This window comes from Scomber scombrus, chromosome 14 (assembly GCF_963691925.1).
Source record: "Scomber scombrus chromosome 14, fScoSco1.1, whole genome shotgun sequence".
Taxonomy (NCBI): Eukaryota; Metazoa; Chordata; class Actinopteri; order Scombriformes; family Scombridae; genus Scomber; species Scomber scombrus.
The window spans coordinates 384,675-401,170 of record NC_084983.1 but is presented as its reverse complement, the minus strand read 5'-3'; the positions used below and the strand labels follow the sequence as shown (position 1 = coordinate 401,170).

The following is a 16,496-nucleotide window of genomic DNA, read 5'->3' as shown; positions in this document are numbered from 1 at the left end:
CCACCTGTCTGTCAATGAAACAAACTGGACATAAAAAGTGAAGTTTCACAGATTGTGTTGCACCAGAGGTTCTCTAACAGCAGAACAGCTGTCTTTACTCACAACCTTTATACACTGCTCTGTGGCTCCTTATAGAGTCGATACCATTAATTAATAAACAATTGCGGGCAGTGATTTTGTAGCGCTCATCTAAACCCACTCTGCATTATTGAACATATTGCCTGTCAGAAATAACCTTTTTGAAATCTTTTTGGACAGATGAAGTTAACCATCATAGTCATTTATGAACAGAAAACAATTCGGAAAAAGCAAAGCAAGCTAGCAGTTACACAAAACATTTTATGTGGCTATAAGGTTTGACATTTTCACACTGATTCTGGAGATCTTTACTTGCAAATGGAAAACAATCTTCTGCACCCTCCACAAGTCACTGCAGAAATTACAATAGTCATATTTACAGAAATTCTTCATTACTTTCACTTTAGAAAATACAAAGCTGTTATATGTAGTATTTTTACAAACACATTACTCAAGTTGAAACAGCTATCCTCTCGAGTCTTATGTCAAAAGGCTATTCAATTTGACAGTGAAAAGTGTACACATAAAACAAAATCAGTTCAAATGAACAAAACCTAAACTGAGACGATGGGTTAAAGTTTCACTGATATTACAGTGCAATTTGATATGGTATTATTACATCATAATATATAATGTACTGAAACTGTAGATCAGATTGCAGTGTTTAAAGAACACACCATCACAGTGGTCACATATAAAAAAACTATTCCTGTACAGATATTTGAAGGGAAGATCAATGGTTATGTTACTGTAAGATTACAGATGTACTGTAACACTAATATTATTCTTTTTCATCATGCAACATCAACATGGACGTAATTAGTGAGCAGTATTCTGCTCACTAAAGGCCTTCATTGACAGTCTGAGGCTGCGTCACAGGAAGTTCCAGCTTCTCACACTCTGTCAGCTTCAAGGTTAAATGCTGGGCGATCTCATTAGGGTCTGTGTATAGTGCAGCAGGAACATTCTGAAGGGAAGAGTAACATCTGTGTTAGAATGTCAAAAACAAATACAATACATAGGAGAGATTTACTGATATAAATATTTGTCAGGAGTAAATTTAATGTATATTGTTCTAACAAACGCAACAAATAAAGGATTCATTTATTTTATTTTATTTTTGTAATGATTGTAATTAAATAAAATGACAGTATATATACAGATATATGGTGAGGAATGCTATATGGTGGTAAAGATTTTTTTTACTGCAGTTGACTAACATAATATCTGTGACAGACTTTTTAATTCTATGAATGAATCTAGAGCACTTACAAACTAATATAAAGTAATGTGAGGATTCTTTTCAAAAGCAAAAGATTAGTACATTTCTTTTGTAAATTGGTGATGTAGAGTTTTTTATGCTGTAGTGATGAACAAAGGTTTTTATATCAATTCAAGTGTCTAATGTTGCCTTCTGTAGATAAAGAGATAAATGCTATATAATGCTCTCATAAGACCACTAGATGGCAGCATCAGATAACTTAGCATACTGTGACACTGACACCACAGAATAAGCATGATACCGTTTCAAACCTTCATCCTTCTGTATCCAGCAGGATGAATGAGTCTGACCTTTTGTATAAAGCTCCATCTATTTTAAAATCCTTCTCAGTGTAAGCATACTTATCACAATATCATCCACTGTGCTCAATGACAGCAGAATCTCACCATGTCTCAACCCAAGCATGAAGTACAACTTAATCAAATGGTGTAAATGAGTCATGTTCCTATCCGTTCTTGGCATACTGTTTCCTTATTCAAATGAGGTATAATGTGATAAGTTTCACGTTGCATGATACTGATGCTTTTTTACAATAACAAAAATAATAATAACAATGGTCAATGTCAAATATTTACTTTTGATGACATTTGCTTTTTTCACTTTTGTGTGTAAATTAATTCATTACAGATTTGTGTATTATAATCTGGGTCTAGATGAGCAAATGTTGGTCTTTGTTCATCTATGTTTAACAAGTATATCAGAGTGGTGATACTGTCTTGATTGCCTGTCCAAGACTTTAAGGGCTTGTTTGTGAAGTTTATCTCCATGGAGACAGTTGAGGTCTTAAGTCCTGTCTAAGAGCACATTTTATGCCCAGCAGGGTGACAGTGAACACATCACGGTACGTTGGAGAGAAAATGCTGTTTATAGAATTTTTAAAACATTTAAATAAAAATATCAGCACATATCATACAACATATACACTGATAGATAGCCATATATCTCTGATAGGCCAATATTGAGCGCTGATATTGGCTGAAAGAATAAACAGGTCAGGCTCTAACTTTAACCTATTAGCTGGGTTCTTTTTGATTTTGATAACAGGATGCAATAAAAGTGTTATGTGTCACTGTCTTTCATCAGTGGCCCACAGAGTCTTCCAGTTGGGCATAGCCTAACTTTGTATAACACACTGTTTACAAGAAACTGTTTAAAAGCCAGGTTGAAAACCACAGTGCTGATGGATCCAACGTTGCTGAAGGCACAGAGGAAGGAGGCCCACTGGTGGAGGGCAAGCCCCCACAGGAGCACCAAGACCCAGTCCCCAACAACTTGTACAGAACAGAGCCAAAAACAGAGACCAAGAAACCAGCTAGAAGGAGCAAGCTGAAATGGCCAAAGTCGAACGAAGCAGAAGTGTGGGACACATTGGACGCAGACCTGATCAAGGTACTGGAGGAATCATTACATGGAGGGGTTGAGTCCAATATTAACCTGTTTGGGGACATCCTTTACCAGAACTGCAAGGACAGGTTTGGCGAAGTTACCTCCAAACACAGGACCGCCATAAGAGAGACGGGAAGGAGGGAAAAGGTGATTGACCAGCTAGTGCAAAGGCGCCGACAACTCCGCAAGAACTCGAGGAAGGCAACACAAGCAGAGTAAGAGGGCCTAAAAGCCTTGTGGGAGGAGGTAAGGCAAAGACTATCCAGGTTTTGCAGAGCTGAACGTATCCGCAAGCGCAGCAAATGGAAACAAAAAGAACGAGCCATCTTCTTCAAGGATCCCTTCTAGCATGCCAGACAACTGCTGGAGGAAAAGAGCGGAAAGCAAAAACCACCAAGGAGCAACTGGAACAGCATGTCAAAAGGCAGCACAGTGACCCAATGAGGAATGTCCCATTAGGAACACCAGGGTATGTGCCTCGGCCTGCACTGCAGACAGTTGAGTTCAACACTGTGACCCCAAGCTCAATGAAGTCAGACAAGTTGTGCAGAAGGCAAGGTCCTCATCAGCACCAGGCCCCAATGGAATTCCCTACAAGCTATATAAAAACTGCCCCAAGGTACTAGAATTGCTATGGTACCTAATGAGAACTGCCTGGAAAAGCAACTCATTCCATCTGAGTTGCAAAAAGCTGTCCGAAAGGAAACAAATTCTGAAGACATCGGCCAATTTAGAAACATCGCCTTACTGAACGTAGAGGGAAAGATCTTCTTCTCAGTGCTAGCCAGAAGGATTACCAGCTACCTTTTACAGAATGGCTACATTCACACAAACTGTCAGAAGGCGGGGGTCCCAGGTTTTTCAGGGTGCATAGAGCACGCTACGATAATTTGGGACCAGATACAGAAGGCCAACCGTGAGAAGAAAGATCTGCACATCATCTGGCATGGCCTCGCCAATGCATATGGATCAGTCCCACACCAACTGATCAGCTATGCCGTGGAATTCTTCCACATGCCCTCCTGTATCAAGATCCTGGTAGAACGTTACTTCAGCGACCTGCAGATGAGCTTTGCCCTCCAAGACTTCACCACCGGGTGGCAGCGACTAGAGGTAGGAATCGCTATGGGGTGTGCCATTTCTCCGATCCTGTTTGTGGTGGCCTTTGAAATAATTCTAATCGGAGCAAGACAAATGGATGGAGGAAGAGCGCTATAAGATCAAGGCTTTGTCACAGGGCCGACAAGGAAGCTGGAAATCCTGGGAAGGAGCTCCTAAACGAAACATCAGTTGGTCAGACCTGTGGAAGATCCCACAAGCAAGGCTCAGCTTCCTCATCCGCTCAACCTACGACACGCTTCCCTGTCCTTCCAAGGCCCTTATCCTCCGGCCAGGATTGGAGGGTTTTTATTAGAGCTTGCGAAATACAGTTACAACTTTACAGTATACACCCATCTGTGTGCATAGCGTACAGTTCAAAGTGCACTTTTTTGTTTTCTTAGAACATAACTGAAAAAAAAACTGATAGAAAAGTGAAATGCAAAATACAAAGAAAGAAAAATAGCTAAGAATAAAAAAAATAAAAAAAAAATAAAAAAATACAGATACATAAATAACCCTCCCCCCACCCTATATATTCTGAAATAAATATAATAGCTGGGGCAAATTGCATTTTAATAGCATTGACTCTGCCCAGTAATGACGTATATTCGACTGTAATTTAGACAACAGTGGTGAGAAATTCTCCTTAAATAGAGAGGAGTGGCGCCTTGTAATTTGAATTCCTAAATATGTAAATTTCTCTGGAGATATGCTAAAAGGGAGGTTCTGTAACCAAGCATTACTTTGTACATGTACGGGCGTCAGCTCGCTTTTGCTCCAATTTATCCTATATTCAGAGAAGGAATTGATTTTATCGAGTATCTGCGGAATCATGACTTGTGGTTGAGAGATAAATAACAAAACACTTTTGTCGTCGGTTTCCAGGGCCTCCGAGTCTGGCGTGCTTGAGGATTCAGGGCCTGTTTCTGGTGACTCGTTTTTCTTGCATTTTGGTTTCACCATTGTGACAACCAAGCAGTAAAAGATGTTCATATAATTACTGCTGCGTTTAGGTTTGCTCGGGAAGTGGGTAGAGTTGAATAGTTTTATGTTTCTGTTCAGTTTTACCTGAGATATTGACGAGCTATCTGGAGGTGCGTCTTACCCGTCCATTGCTCACTAGCGCCCCCTTATTTACTGATTTCAACATTACACAAAACTTTTAGAAGAATTGGTGACTTTTAAAAGACTGAGTAAATTAATTTATTGTAATCACAGACATTTTTTATTTGTAGAATGTTATGAATATTTTCAAAGCCATTTTATATTTGCTAAATATTTTGTGAATTTGCACATTTTTTGTATTCGTGGAAGATGTTTTATTTTTCCAGATTACACATTTGCACAGGGATTGTTGATCTGTTCACATAAATAATATTGAGACAAAACTTTCTCAATAATGGTCTGTCATAGCTCACCTTTAGTTCTGCTATGCTGCTTTCCCTTGTGCTGAACTCTCGTAGCATGTAATCCTTTCCAGCCTGGAATCAAAAACAGCATCTCAACTTGTTACTTATTAGAACCTTTACCATAGGAGATTAACCTCAGCTACATTTCAATTCTATAGCCTGCTCATTATAAAATATTGAAGTCCGTCCTGGCTGGAGAAAACCAACTTGCCTCATGATACAATCGTGTGTCATTTATTCTGATTAGCACTCCGTCCACTCGTAGGAAGAAACGCAGCAACAAGAAGAAACTTGTGGGCATCACTCTCTGCATAATCAACAAAACACACATCCAGATGTTAACACTGCAGAGTCACTCTCGCAGAATTTACTAGTTTAAATACTTTGCATGCAACATTATATCATGACACAGTATACATAAAAATACAACAAAAAAAAAGCACATTTTGGAATATGTCATGATCACTACATTATCACTTCTTTTCTGAACTTGGTGATCTTAGACACACCGATCACTGAACTTTGCCCTCTGAGCTTGCCTCAGAAAATAACATGCAGATTTTGCCAAAGAATCAATTAAAAACTTAGTGTACATTTGTATTGCCCTTCAATGTTAGTAACTCTGGTTCTTGTTTGGATCTGTAGTATCAACTGAGACATGTAGGCAGCACTCACAATTTTGACACTGATCATTGAGACTCCGTGGTCATGCAGCTCGTCCTCAAACAGGAGAACCTCATCAAAAAACATGATCTGTTCCCGAGCCTTCAGCTTCTCCATGTTGATACGTTCCGCTGTCTCAGTCGCCTTCAGAAGAACAACCAATACAAATGAAACACAGGCAGAAGTAGAGGTGCTCGAAAACACAAAATATCCATATTTCTAAGACTTTTTACAATATACAAAAGGTTTTCATGATTTTGTGCTCCACTCCATTAATGAAAATGTCCCACCTGCATCTGTGTACTTTGTCCTATCAGAGTGCCTCTGTAGTCTGTGGTATATGTCCAGTCGTAGGGTCTTACCACCTCTTGGGAGTGTTCAGAATCAGCTCTAGAAGGAAATCACAGATTCATGATTAGTTGTTCCTGACAGGGTCCCATTGCTTGTGAAATGTGTGATCTCATGTTGTCTAAGAGGGCTGGTGGGTTAAAAGTGAGTGGAGCACACTGTGATTTACTGCTTGAAAATGCCCAACAAAGTTTTGAGAACAGATATACAGTTGAAAAGGCCACAGATTTCAATATATTCTAGAAGGTGTTTTTCCATTGTTTTGGGGGTAGTTGCACCAAGCCATGCTGCCAGTGAAACAGCTGTAAAACCGTATAAACATAACACAAAAAGTAAGAAAATTTGTGTTTGGTAGAGTATTTCTTTGTTGTAACAATGCTTCTTGGCAATAAATCTTATAGCGTTGGAAAGCATGTTTATTTCCATTTTAAGTGGTGCCACATTTGTAATGAACATGCATTTGTTGGATGAGCAGCAGAGCTGAGTGTGTGGGTTGCGCCCATGAAACATTTGGCAACTCTTCTCTGCCGATGCCAAACAGCTTATTTTGCTATTGACTCTTGTTTTGAGCTTCTGGTACTCCCAAGCGCTGCCAATCAGGTACCAATCAGGCACCTGTGCGCAGGTCAGTTGGTGTCTGCTCCAAGAATCAGCATGCCATGTTTGACTGATCTGGACAGGGCCCGTGCGATAGGGGAAACTTCAAGCTGGTGTTCCGCAAAAACCAAGTTGCAGCACTATTTGGAATGTACCATCTCCAAACTGAAGGCCAAGTTCCATATAGAGAGGGATGTCAGATACAGGCCACGAAGTGGGCGTCCCAAGAAGACAACACCCCAAAAACAAGGCTTGTCATTATTGGAGGGAATCTTAATGCAGAGAGATATCGAGATGAGATTCTGCAACCAGTGGCAATCCCATATCTCCACAGTCTGGGACCGAACTCTGTCCTACAAGATGACAACGCTCGCCCCCACAGAGCAGGGTTTTATCAGAGACTACCTCCGGAATTTGGGAGTGGAGAGGATGGAATGGCCTGCCATCAGTCCTGACCTCAACCCCATTGAACACTTGTGGGATCAGCTTGGGCGTGCTGTTCCAGAGTGACCAACACAATCACGTTAGCTGACTTGTGACAAATGCTGGTTGAAGAATAGGATGCCATCCCACAGCGGTGTGAGAGCAGGCAGGTGACCAGCATGAGGAGGAGGTGCCAGGCTGTTGTGGCTGTGTATGGTTCTTCCACACACTATTGACACTCCTGTTTGTTAAATGAATAAATTGTTAAATTGCCAATATGTCTTGTTTCTTCAGACTTCTTCACACAAATTTCCTTACTTGTTGTGCTATGTTTATATATTTAAAATGAATGATAGATCATAATAGGAAACAGAAAAATGAAAATGAGAATGGTCACTGATCTCAGAGCTGCTGTTAAAACACAAGAGCCAATAACTGAGAAAACTGCCACTCCTACGTTCAGTAACTATCAAATGGCTTCCACCCTCTGATTTAATTCACTCACAAATTTAACAGAATATATACTCAACTCAACTAAAATGTAGTTATAAACTACATTTAAAATAGGCAGTATATATAATGTATGTTTTGATTTCTGCACCCAGCCTCTCTGGGAAAACATCTGCCATCACTCTGCTGTTGATAGCAAACAAAAACATGCCACATATTTAATGTCTCTAAGCATTTCATTAATATATAAGCTGAGATATTAATCATGTACAATAAATCCTTTTCAGCATTACGCACACACACACACACACACACACAGTTAGGTTCACTACTTCATTGAACAATTCATTGTTCAATGCTGCTACTGTTTTTTTATTCTAGCAGTGAATGTATTGAAATATAATAAATATAAAAGTAAGGTTCCTTTATTTTTTGGTAATTATACGTTGGGGGATGAGGAGGTGCAGGGGAGGGGTCACCAAAGTTTATAATGGTAAAAATATGGGTCCCTCAAGAAAAAGGTTAGGAACCACTGCTATAAGGTAGCTGTAATTAAACCACTTCTTAAAAGGCATACTCTTGATTCAGACACTTTAGCCAATTATAGACATATCTCCTTCCCTTTATCTCCAAGATCCTTGAGAAAGCAGTTGCCAATCAGCTGTGTGACTTTCTACATAGTAACAGTTTATTTGAGGATTTTTAGTCATGATTTAGAGCTCATCATAGCACAGAGACTGCACTGGTGAAAGTTACAAAAACCTTGGAATTGCATCAGACAGTGGACGTCTCTCTGTACTATTCTTGTTAGATCTATCTATCTAGATCACATCCTGTTAAAGAGACTTGAACATTTAATAGGCATTAAAGGAACTGCATTAAATTGGTTTAAGTCCTTTTTATCAGATGTATTCCAGTTGGTACATGTTAACAATGAAGTTAGATAGTTAGATAGTGTTCTTCAAGGTTCAGTGGAGTAGACCAATAATATTCCTTTTATATGTACTTCACTGTTATCATTATGCAGATGATACCTACTATTATATTTATCAATAAAGCCAGATTAATCTAATCAGTTAACTAAGGATCTGTCCATTAACTCCCACATAAAACAAATTTAAAGTACTGCCTTTTTTTATCCACGTTACATTGCAAAAATCAGGCACATTTTGTCTCAAAGTAGGGCCTTGTAATATGACAATATACAGTATATCGTGTGATGCAGAAAAAAGTCTGCCGTTTCATATTTTGCTCTATCGTTTATATCATTGTGACGTAAATCACACTTTTTACAGCAGCATTTTTCATCATCTGCAGTCTTTCCAGCTTTCATGCAGATTACATTGTTAAATTCTTCTTCGTAAGGAGTTAAGTTGTTGACAACTCTCCACTGCTGTCTGTCCCCCTTCTGCACACACGGAAGACTCAGCCCCGCCCCCTGAGAAAGAGAAGAGAGGACAAGAGGAGCAGCTAGTCTCTGCTGCATTTTGCTGTCATTTATGATCGTGCTGCTCTCCTCTGCTCTCTGGAGAATCTGTTCAAGGCTGTGTTGTTATTCTGCCTCACTGTTCTGTGTAAAAGGGTCAGACATGGAATGAGGGGACAGAGTTGCTCCACCATTAAGTGGCTACAGAGGTAGTCACAGAGCCGGATCAACAATAGCCCAGCGGGACAGGGAGTTGACACTGTTGTGTTAACAGCTGTGGTCGAGCGAGCTAGAGAGTGAATAAAGAGAGGGAGCACTGGCAGTGAGAAAGCCGGTGAACCAGAGTAAAAAACCAAACAGAGCTATTTAACAGAATCCAGCCAAATTACAACAACAGATGGCGGTTGGGAGGGCCTGCACCAACTATGTATTCATACTATTTAAATGTGCTATATCAGGATAGACATCAATATCGGATAATAAGTTACCTATATCAGGATATGAGATTTTGGTCAAATCACAAAGCCCTAGATCAAAGTGATCACTCCCATTTTATCTTATGTACAAACAGGAACACAGGAGAGACACTAAACTTCAAACTGCAAAAATTCAGTCAGAAGCTATGAGCTAAACACACAGAGACTTTTGAAAACAGCTGTCTGTCTGGTTTCCAGCACAGACATTAGTTGAGTTCAGTTTGCAACACACTGCTGGTTTGAGGGGGAGAAGGGGTGGTTGTCACAGGTTTGCTGTTGTTGGACCTGTCAGCAGGTAGGACCACAGCGGCGTGGCTCGCTATCCCCTGCTTTGAGGCTGTAATGAAGATACATTTCATTGCAAGGTGGCTTGACCAGTGTTGGGGAAGCTACTTTGCAAGCGTAGCTTGTAAAACTACATGTAGTTCAGCCTGGCAGTAGTTTGAACAAACTACATTTCTACCCCTGGAGAAATGTAGTTTGTAAAACTACAGCTAAAAAAAGAAGCTTTAGCAACTACTTATACTCATTATACTGATTTAACTCAGCGTTAAATAAATCAACATGTGGTGTATATGAAACTAAATATAATAGCCTACAAAACATTCACATGCCAGCAGAACTATGCCTCTCAACTCAGTTTTATTTTTTTAAAGAAAAAAAGCTGGTCAACATACTGTAGGTTCACCATAGACATGTTGGGTAATCTATAGACATGTTGGGTAATCTATAGACATGTTGGGTAATCTATAGACATGTTGGGTAATATAAAGAGCAAATGAAAATCCTAACCCAATACCCACTTTTAAATTAGAAAAGTACAAAGAGGCAGACATATTCTAGATCAGTGTGTCTTGAACAACAATGTTGGCATGTCATGACATGATTTATGCCTTTTTTCAAAGAGAGTTCTGGAACACAATAATGGTAAAATAAAATTTATATTATATTGGTCTTTTTTAAATAAAAAATATTTCATGTTATTGGCCAAAATTGTAGTTTGTAAATTGAGTTAAACTACAAAAAATGACCCAAAAAGAAGTTGAAATACTTGACCCAGCACAAACTATGAATGTAGTTTAACTACCAGCAAGTTACAGCAAATTATAGTTAAGCTATGTAGTTCAACTACATGTAGTTTAAGTCTCCCCAACACTGGGCTTGACTAGGCGCAGCTAAAGCAGACTCATCCAAGCTAGTGGAAAAACCCTATAATTGACCTTTTGAATGCCAAATCAAACAGGCTAAATGTGGGCAGAACAAGGACTGCTAGAAGTTCCATTGAGTCTAAATAAGCAGTGTGCTGTCATTGCTTCTCAATAGAGTTCCAAGCATTTGCCAAAGCATTTGTTAGTTTCTTTAAAGTACTTTGGCTGTTCTTTTAGCGCTCAGTGTCTAAATGGTTGGACACACCTGCTTTAGAGTTTTGACGTATAAAATGTTAACTGAATGTAGCTTGATCCTCAAGCTGTGGCCTTTAGTAACACAATAGATATTCATCTTGCCTGCTCTCCTGCCATTCCTGAGCACAGGCCACCTTGACAGCATCCTCCATGTTGTTGACTCTCTTAAGGGCATCGATTGCATTGAACTCAATGCCGAAGCCATCTTTGTGTTGGATGCGCAGGACATTGTCCCCAAACAGCATCTCTGGAAGGGAGGGCATGGTCATCTCCTCTGCTAACCTGGCAGAGTCAAAATAAACAAATTGTTTAATGTGACATCACACCTTTGTCCACAACAACATAATGTATACTGGATATTTACAATTGGTACTGATAAAAAGCAAAGCTGTGTAAAGTCCCCCTCCACTCAAAAATGGGTTTTATTGTTACTTTAGGTGAATGTTTGAGCTTTACAGTGCATAATTATGTACAGTATGTGTAGAGTTTGACACTAGAAGGCTGTTTTCACAATCACCTTGAGGTGTATGAAGTTTATTTTTACTCACTGTAACTCTGAGTTTAGAAGGTTGCACATACAAAAATCATCTGTGACACCACAACTAGTTTGGAACCAACTAAGGCCCAATATGCAAGTGTGACGTGGAACCTTGAAGCCACACACACATACTGAGAATCGACTTTTCAGGGAACTAGGAGACATTTTGCATTCAGCAGTTAACCTTTTGAAATGAAACACAGTTGCATAGTCATGCATTGTTGATTTTTCAATGATGGACAAAGAGTAGATGTTTTTAGGGTTTTTAACATGATAACTTAACATTTTTGTGGAAAAAATATGTCAGAAACAATGTATTATTCCAAGTAGAAGATTTTGACATGTGCTAAAATATGTCTGCAGGTGATAAATCCTACACTATTTACAGCCATTTTTACAAGCTAGTAGTCTGCCTTTGTTGGTACAATGTTGCATTTCTTGGAGCATTACAGTCACCTGTAGTTCACTGGAACTGTTTGAAACCCTTCGCATGACTAGGTATTGTGTCACCTGAACGCATCCTTGTGCACTTTCACAATACAAACAAAATGGGACTCACCCAAAAAAAAAGAAAAGAAAAAAAAAAAGAAAAAACACTGCTCCATAGTGCTACCAGATGTCAGAGGCCCCACAGGGTGTCTTTATCATAGCTTGGAAAATTTGTTTACAATGTAGTTTTTCTCGATACTCAGAATTTACACTACTAATTATTTGCTTATAACTAACCATTAACTCCCACTTTATCCATGCTGTGTGACAATTACACAGGATATTCTGTATCTGCTGGTTCCAAACATTTTATTCATGAAATATGATTCCTTCCCAGGATTAGGGTGGGATACTTGCAACAGAAAACATAAATACATTTAATTTGTATGTACAGGTATAGGGCGAAATTAGCATAACAACAAAAAAAATAAAAAATAAAGAAAATACAAATCTGGTGATGTTTAATATAATATTTATCTTTACCAAAGCTAATATGTTAATTTGAGCACATTGCTAAAAATGAACACATTGGGAAAGTAAACATAATCTATTAAAACGTTTTTTTCCTCTTTTTTTGCTGTACTTTTACTGCGTGCTATAACAGGCAACTGGAGCTGCTGCCTGTACTGTCTGTCTGAACTGTTCTGACCCTGTGTCACTATACAAAAGTTAGGTCACAGTTCCGGTACGTCCTGGGCTGGATCAGATTTGATTTAGAGATTTCCAGTGTTGGAGTTTGAGTGTGTCGAATTGTGTTTCTTTACCTCTTTCTGAACCCAACTTTATGCGTTGCCTCAATCCTGTCATCTTAAACCTGCATTAAATGATTTTGTGTCCACTTGGGGGCAGCAAAAACAAGTTGTGATAGCAACACTGACATATCATCACCTTTTAAATGGATGACTGTAAGTAAGAGCAACATCTCACCGTTCAATATCTTTGGATTTCATGATGTGGTTTTTGGCAGCAGTCACTTTCCATGGTCCAAAGGTGAAGTCCTGCTTACTGCTCTTGAAACCATGTGACATCATTGTGGACAGAGAGGCCAACATCAGCTGTAAGAAAACATCAGCAAATTTTTCAAACAAATTGGACAGACAGATACTGCAAAAAAGGTTTTAAGATCCCTTTCACTTGTGATAATACTGGTGATTAATTATGAGTTTCCAAAGGGGTTGCTATGGTCACTGTCAAGCTGATGATTTGCTTCCGACGGTTCTGTATGTACTAAATGGTCAAAAGTATGAGTCTTTCCGCCACACTGCAGGAGCTTGCTACCATTCAGCCAGAGGAACATTAGTGAAGTCTACCACTGGTGTTTGATGATAAGGTCTGGCTAACTGTCAGCATTCAGCTCAGAGGTTGGATGGGGATTTGTGAAGGCCAGTTTATTTCCACACCAAAATGGGGGAAAAAACGTTCTTATGGTATACTGGTACATTGTACAGCTGCAACAGTAAAAATGTCTTCTCTGCTGTGTTTGCATTAATAGCATATTTACATTTCTCATTACACATTGTAAGTGGTTGACAATTACACAGCAAGTAAAACAGAAGGCCAGCACTATCATGCAAAAAAGCAGGCCTAATAGTACATTTGAAATACTACAGTTATGCAGAAATTGGAGGTAGGGATAAAACACTGACATAAACAAACAAGATAAGAGGACAACTAAATGTCTGGAAGTAAAAATACAAATACAGATGTTGGCTGTGATCTGTCTTATCTTTGAAAGTCTACCAGTTGGTATTTAGTCTGTCTCAACTTTTAGGTCTTTAGAACATAAGCTTTATAAACTTGCTTTCTTGTCTGGATACAGGACTCATGTGTTTACATAATACAGATCCATTTTGTGACAGCCACAAAACCTTATGGATGATTTCGTTTTTTACCTGGCTTTTATACTGTTTTGTACATTTCTGTTTGTTTTATTTTTATGCTGTCTCTCTGCACTGGGGGGGATTTTGTGTCCATTGCTTCAATAGTTAAGCAAATATATAATTTTTTACAATTTCTACAGTGTATGCTGGATTTTAATGGACAACTGAATGTACTTATAGTCAAATCAGTTCATAAATAATTTCAAAAAGGCTATATATGCAGCCTCCACAGAGAGAAACATACGCCACAAAGAGTCACTTTACCGTATATTCATGAATGTTATGTTATGTAAAAATTGTCTAATAAACTTCGTTGAACTCACCATATTATTGTAAACCCTGGTAAAACAGCTAGCAAAACATATATTTTCTTAGACACATTGGATAATTGAACATAACCTTAAACATTTGGTTTACTGTAAATCAAAAGCTTCATATTTCTGACAGATGATGTAGAGCTGCAGAACGCATTGCTTTAGCTCTAGTTTGTGTCTCTCATGTAACGTTAACACTATCATCACAACATTAGAATGAATCAACCGGCTTCACTTTGCTTCAAAAATCACATTTCCTGTTGTGGTTGAGCATTAAAAAACGATGTCTTTACCAAGGAAGACTACTGGTGTGTTCAGCTGGAGGTTAGAATGCATTACAGAAAAGACAAAGGTTTACCTTAATGTTGTTGTCAACTGTTCCTGGTCATGGAAGCTACTTCAGTGCGCCGGTGAAAAGTGACCGTCTATGCTTGCTACGCTCACGCTATGGTTCCGCTACAAACTACGGTGTGTAAAACGTTTACTTGTTGACATTAACAAGTAATGTTACCTGCATGTATGTGGTGAACAAACAGTCCCAATTTCTTATATTTCCCCCCCTTAATTCGTGAAAAAAAACCCTATCCTACTAAAAAAGTTGGGGAAAACAGTGGACAACATGTCTAAGTGAAGTAAGGAATCATGATTGATGTAAACCCATAGATTCTTCCAAACAAAAAAAAACAATATTTTCACAATTAAAGGAAAGATGCTGCTTGAAACTTAACCCTTTCAGATGTGCTATGTCATTTGTGAGAGATGTTTGAGAACTGAACATTCTAATTGTAGCAATGGCCACTGGTTCTAACGCTATGGCGTTTCAGATTCCAAGGGCCTGTTTCAGAAAGCAGGTTTAGTTCAAGGAAACTCTGGTTTTTCGGTTTCACAAAGCGGGTAACTGACTCAGAGTCTCTGAGTCAGTTACCCTGGCAACATACTCCGTGAACCTAACCTGCTCGCTGGCAGGTTTTCTTCAACTAACCCTGAGTTTCTCTTCCTTTTTAGTTGAAGCCTGCAGACTGAAGGAGCTGTCAGACATGGTGTGCCCTTTTCAGTCAGTTAATATTGAAGCAAAAATACGAAGCAGAAATCTCCGTCAGAGGGTGTTCAGGCCCTGCTGGGATGTTTTATCATTCTTTTACAGTGGAACATGTAGTCTCTTGCTCACAAATGTGCTTAGACCCTGACTTGCACAGCCACATTGGAGGAAAAAAAAAGTTTAAAAAAATATAAAAAAAGTGAAAAACAAATGAATGTCTTGACTTGTAAGATTACTATATATATATATAGGCCTACAAATAACTGAAGAGACACATCCTTTCACCTGAAATGCGATTTTTATTCGGGTACAATCCTTGAGAGCATATAATCAATGTACAGAGCTTCCAGGCATGAAAGTTGAAGCCAGTGTGGTTGAATTGCTGTAAACTCCAGTTCAGCATTCAGCCAAATACTTTTGGATCATACTCACAGCCTCCACGTAAAATGTCTGTACCATACAACTCGCTGGTTTGGAATGAATCAATGATTGATGGCAGCAGGGTCACATATGTGTCCTGTAGACCAGGGAAAAGTTCAGGAATTTCAGCAGATGCTTGTGTATGAGGGAGAGGAGCCGATCCATTCCAGTTGATTCTCCAAATGCCGAACTCCATTTAATGACACAAAAACCATTATCATTAAATTCCAGTTCTTTAGCTGCTGGGAGACATGTTCTACCCTTTCAAAATATCTATGAAAATTCCATCTTTAAATAGGGATGACAAATTAATAATATTCATCACCAATATACTGTATTACTAAAGAGGAATCCCATTTTTACATAATGCTATGAAACCCATTCAACTCCAACATTATGTTTGTGTGATGAACATAATATAAGCCCTTTTTATGTTATAAAAATAAGTATTCTGAATATTTGATAACAAAGAAGTTTTATTTTTGTGTGCCACTCTGACTTCACTGTTACATTCAATATAGTCAATATTTAATGAAAATGTTCAAAATCTGTACCTGGACTGTTGGACAACTGCTGCATCCCCATTCAATCTGCTCAATACTTCTGAAATGTCATCTAATATCTCTGGAGGGATTGGCATCTGTTGGATGAAGAAAATAGGGCCCAAGGGTCAAATTTGTCCCTCTACAAGATTCTTTTTGGCACTCTGCTCCAGAGGGTTCCAGAGAGTACAAGTCTATTTTATGAATATGTATTGTTTTTAAGCAGTGATTT

At 38.8% G+C, this 16,496-nt stretch overlaps 1 protein-coding gene across 2 annotated transcripts; it reads right to left on the bottom strand.

Moving 5' to 3' along the window:
* Positions 1-370: 370 nt before the first annotated feature.
* tiprl (TIP41, TOR signaling pathway regulator-like (S. cerevisiae)) lies at positions 371-15,757 on the bottom strand. 2 transcript variants are annotated; one of them, XM_062433461.1, is made up of 8 exons: positions 15,735-15,757; positions 12,997-13,124; positions 11,145-11,324; positions 6,210-6,309; positions 5,932-6,063; positions 5,468-5,563; positions 5,266-5,328; positions 371-1,045 (listed from the first exon to the last, which is right to left on the bottom strand). In XM_062433461.1, the coding sequence occupies exons 2-8, from the start codon at positions 13,119-13,121 to the stop codon at positions 920-922; spliced, it is 822 nt and encodes a 273-aa protein (XP_062289445.1). In that variant the 5' UTR covers positions 13,122-13,124; positions 15,735-15,757; the 3' UTR covers positions 371-919. The 2 variants fall into 2 exon arrangements, with proteins under 2 accessions (XP_062289445.1, XP_062289446.1); XM_062433462.1 differs by lacking the exon at positions 15,735-15,757 and adding an exon at positions 14,622-14,744.
* Positions 15,758-16,496: the final 739 nt, after the last annotated feature.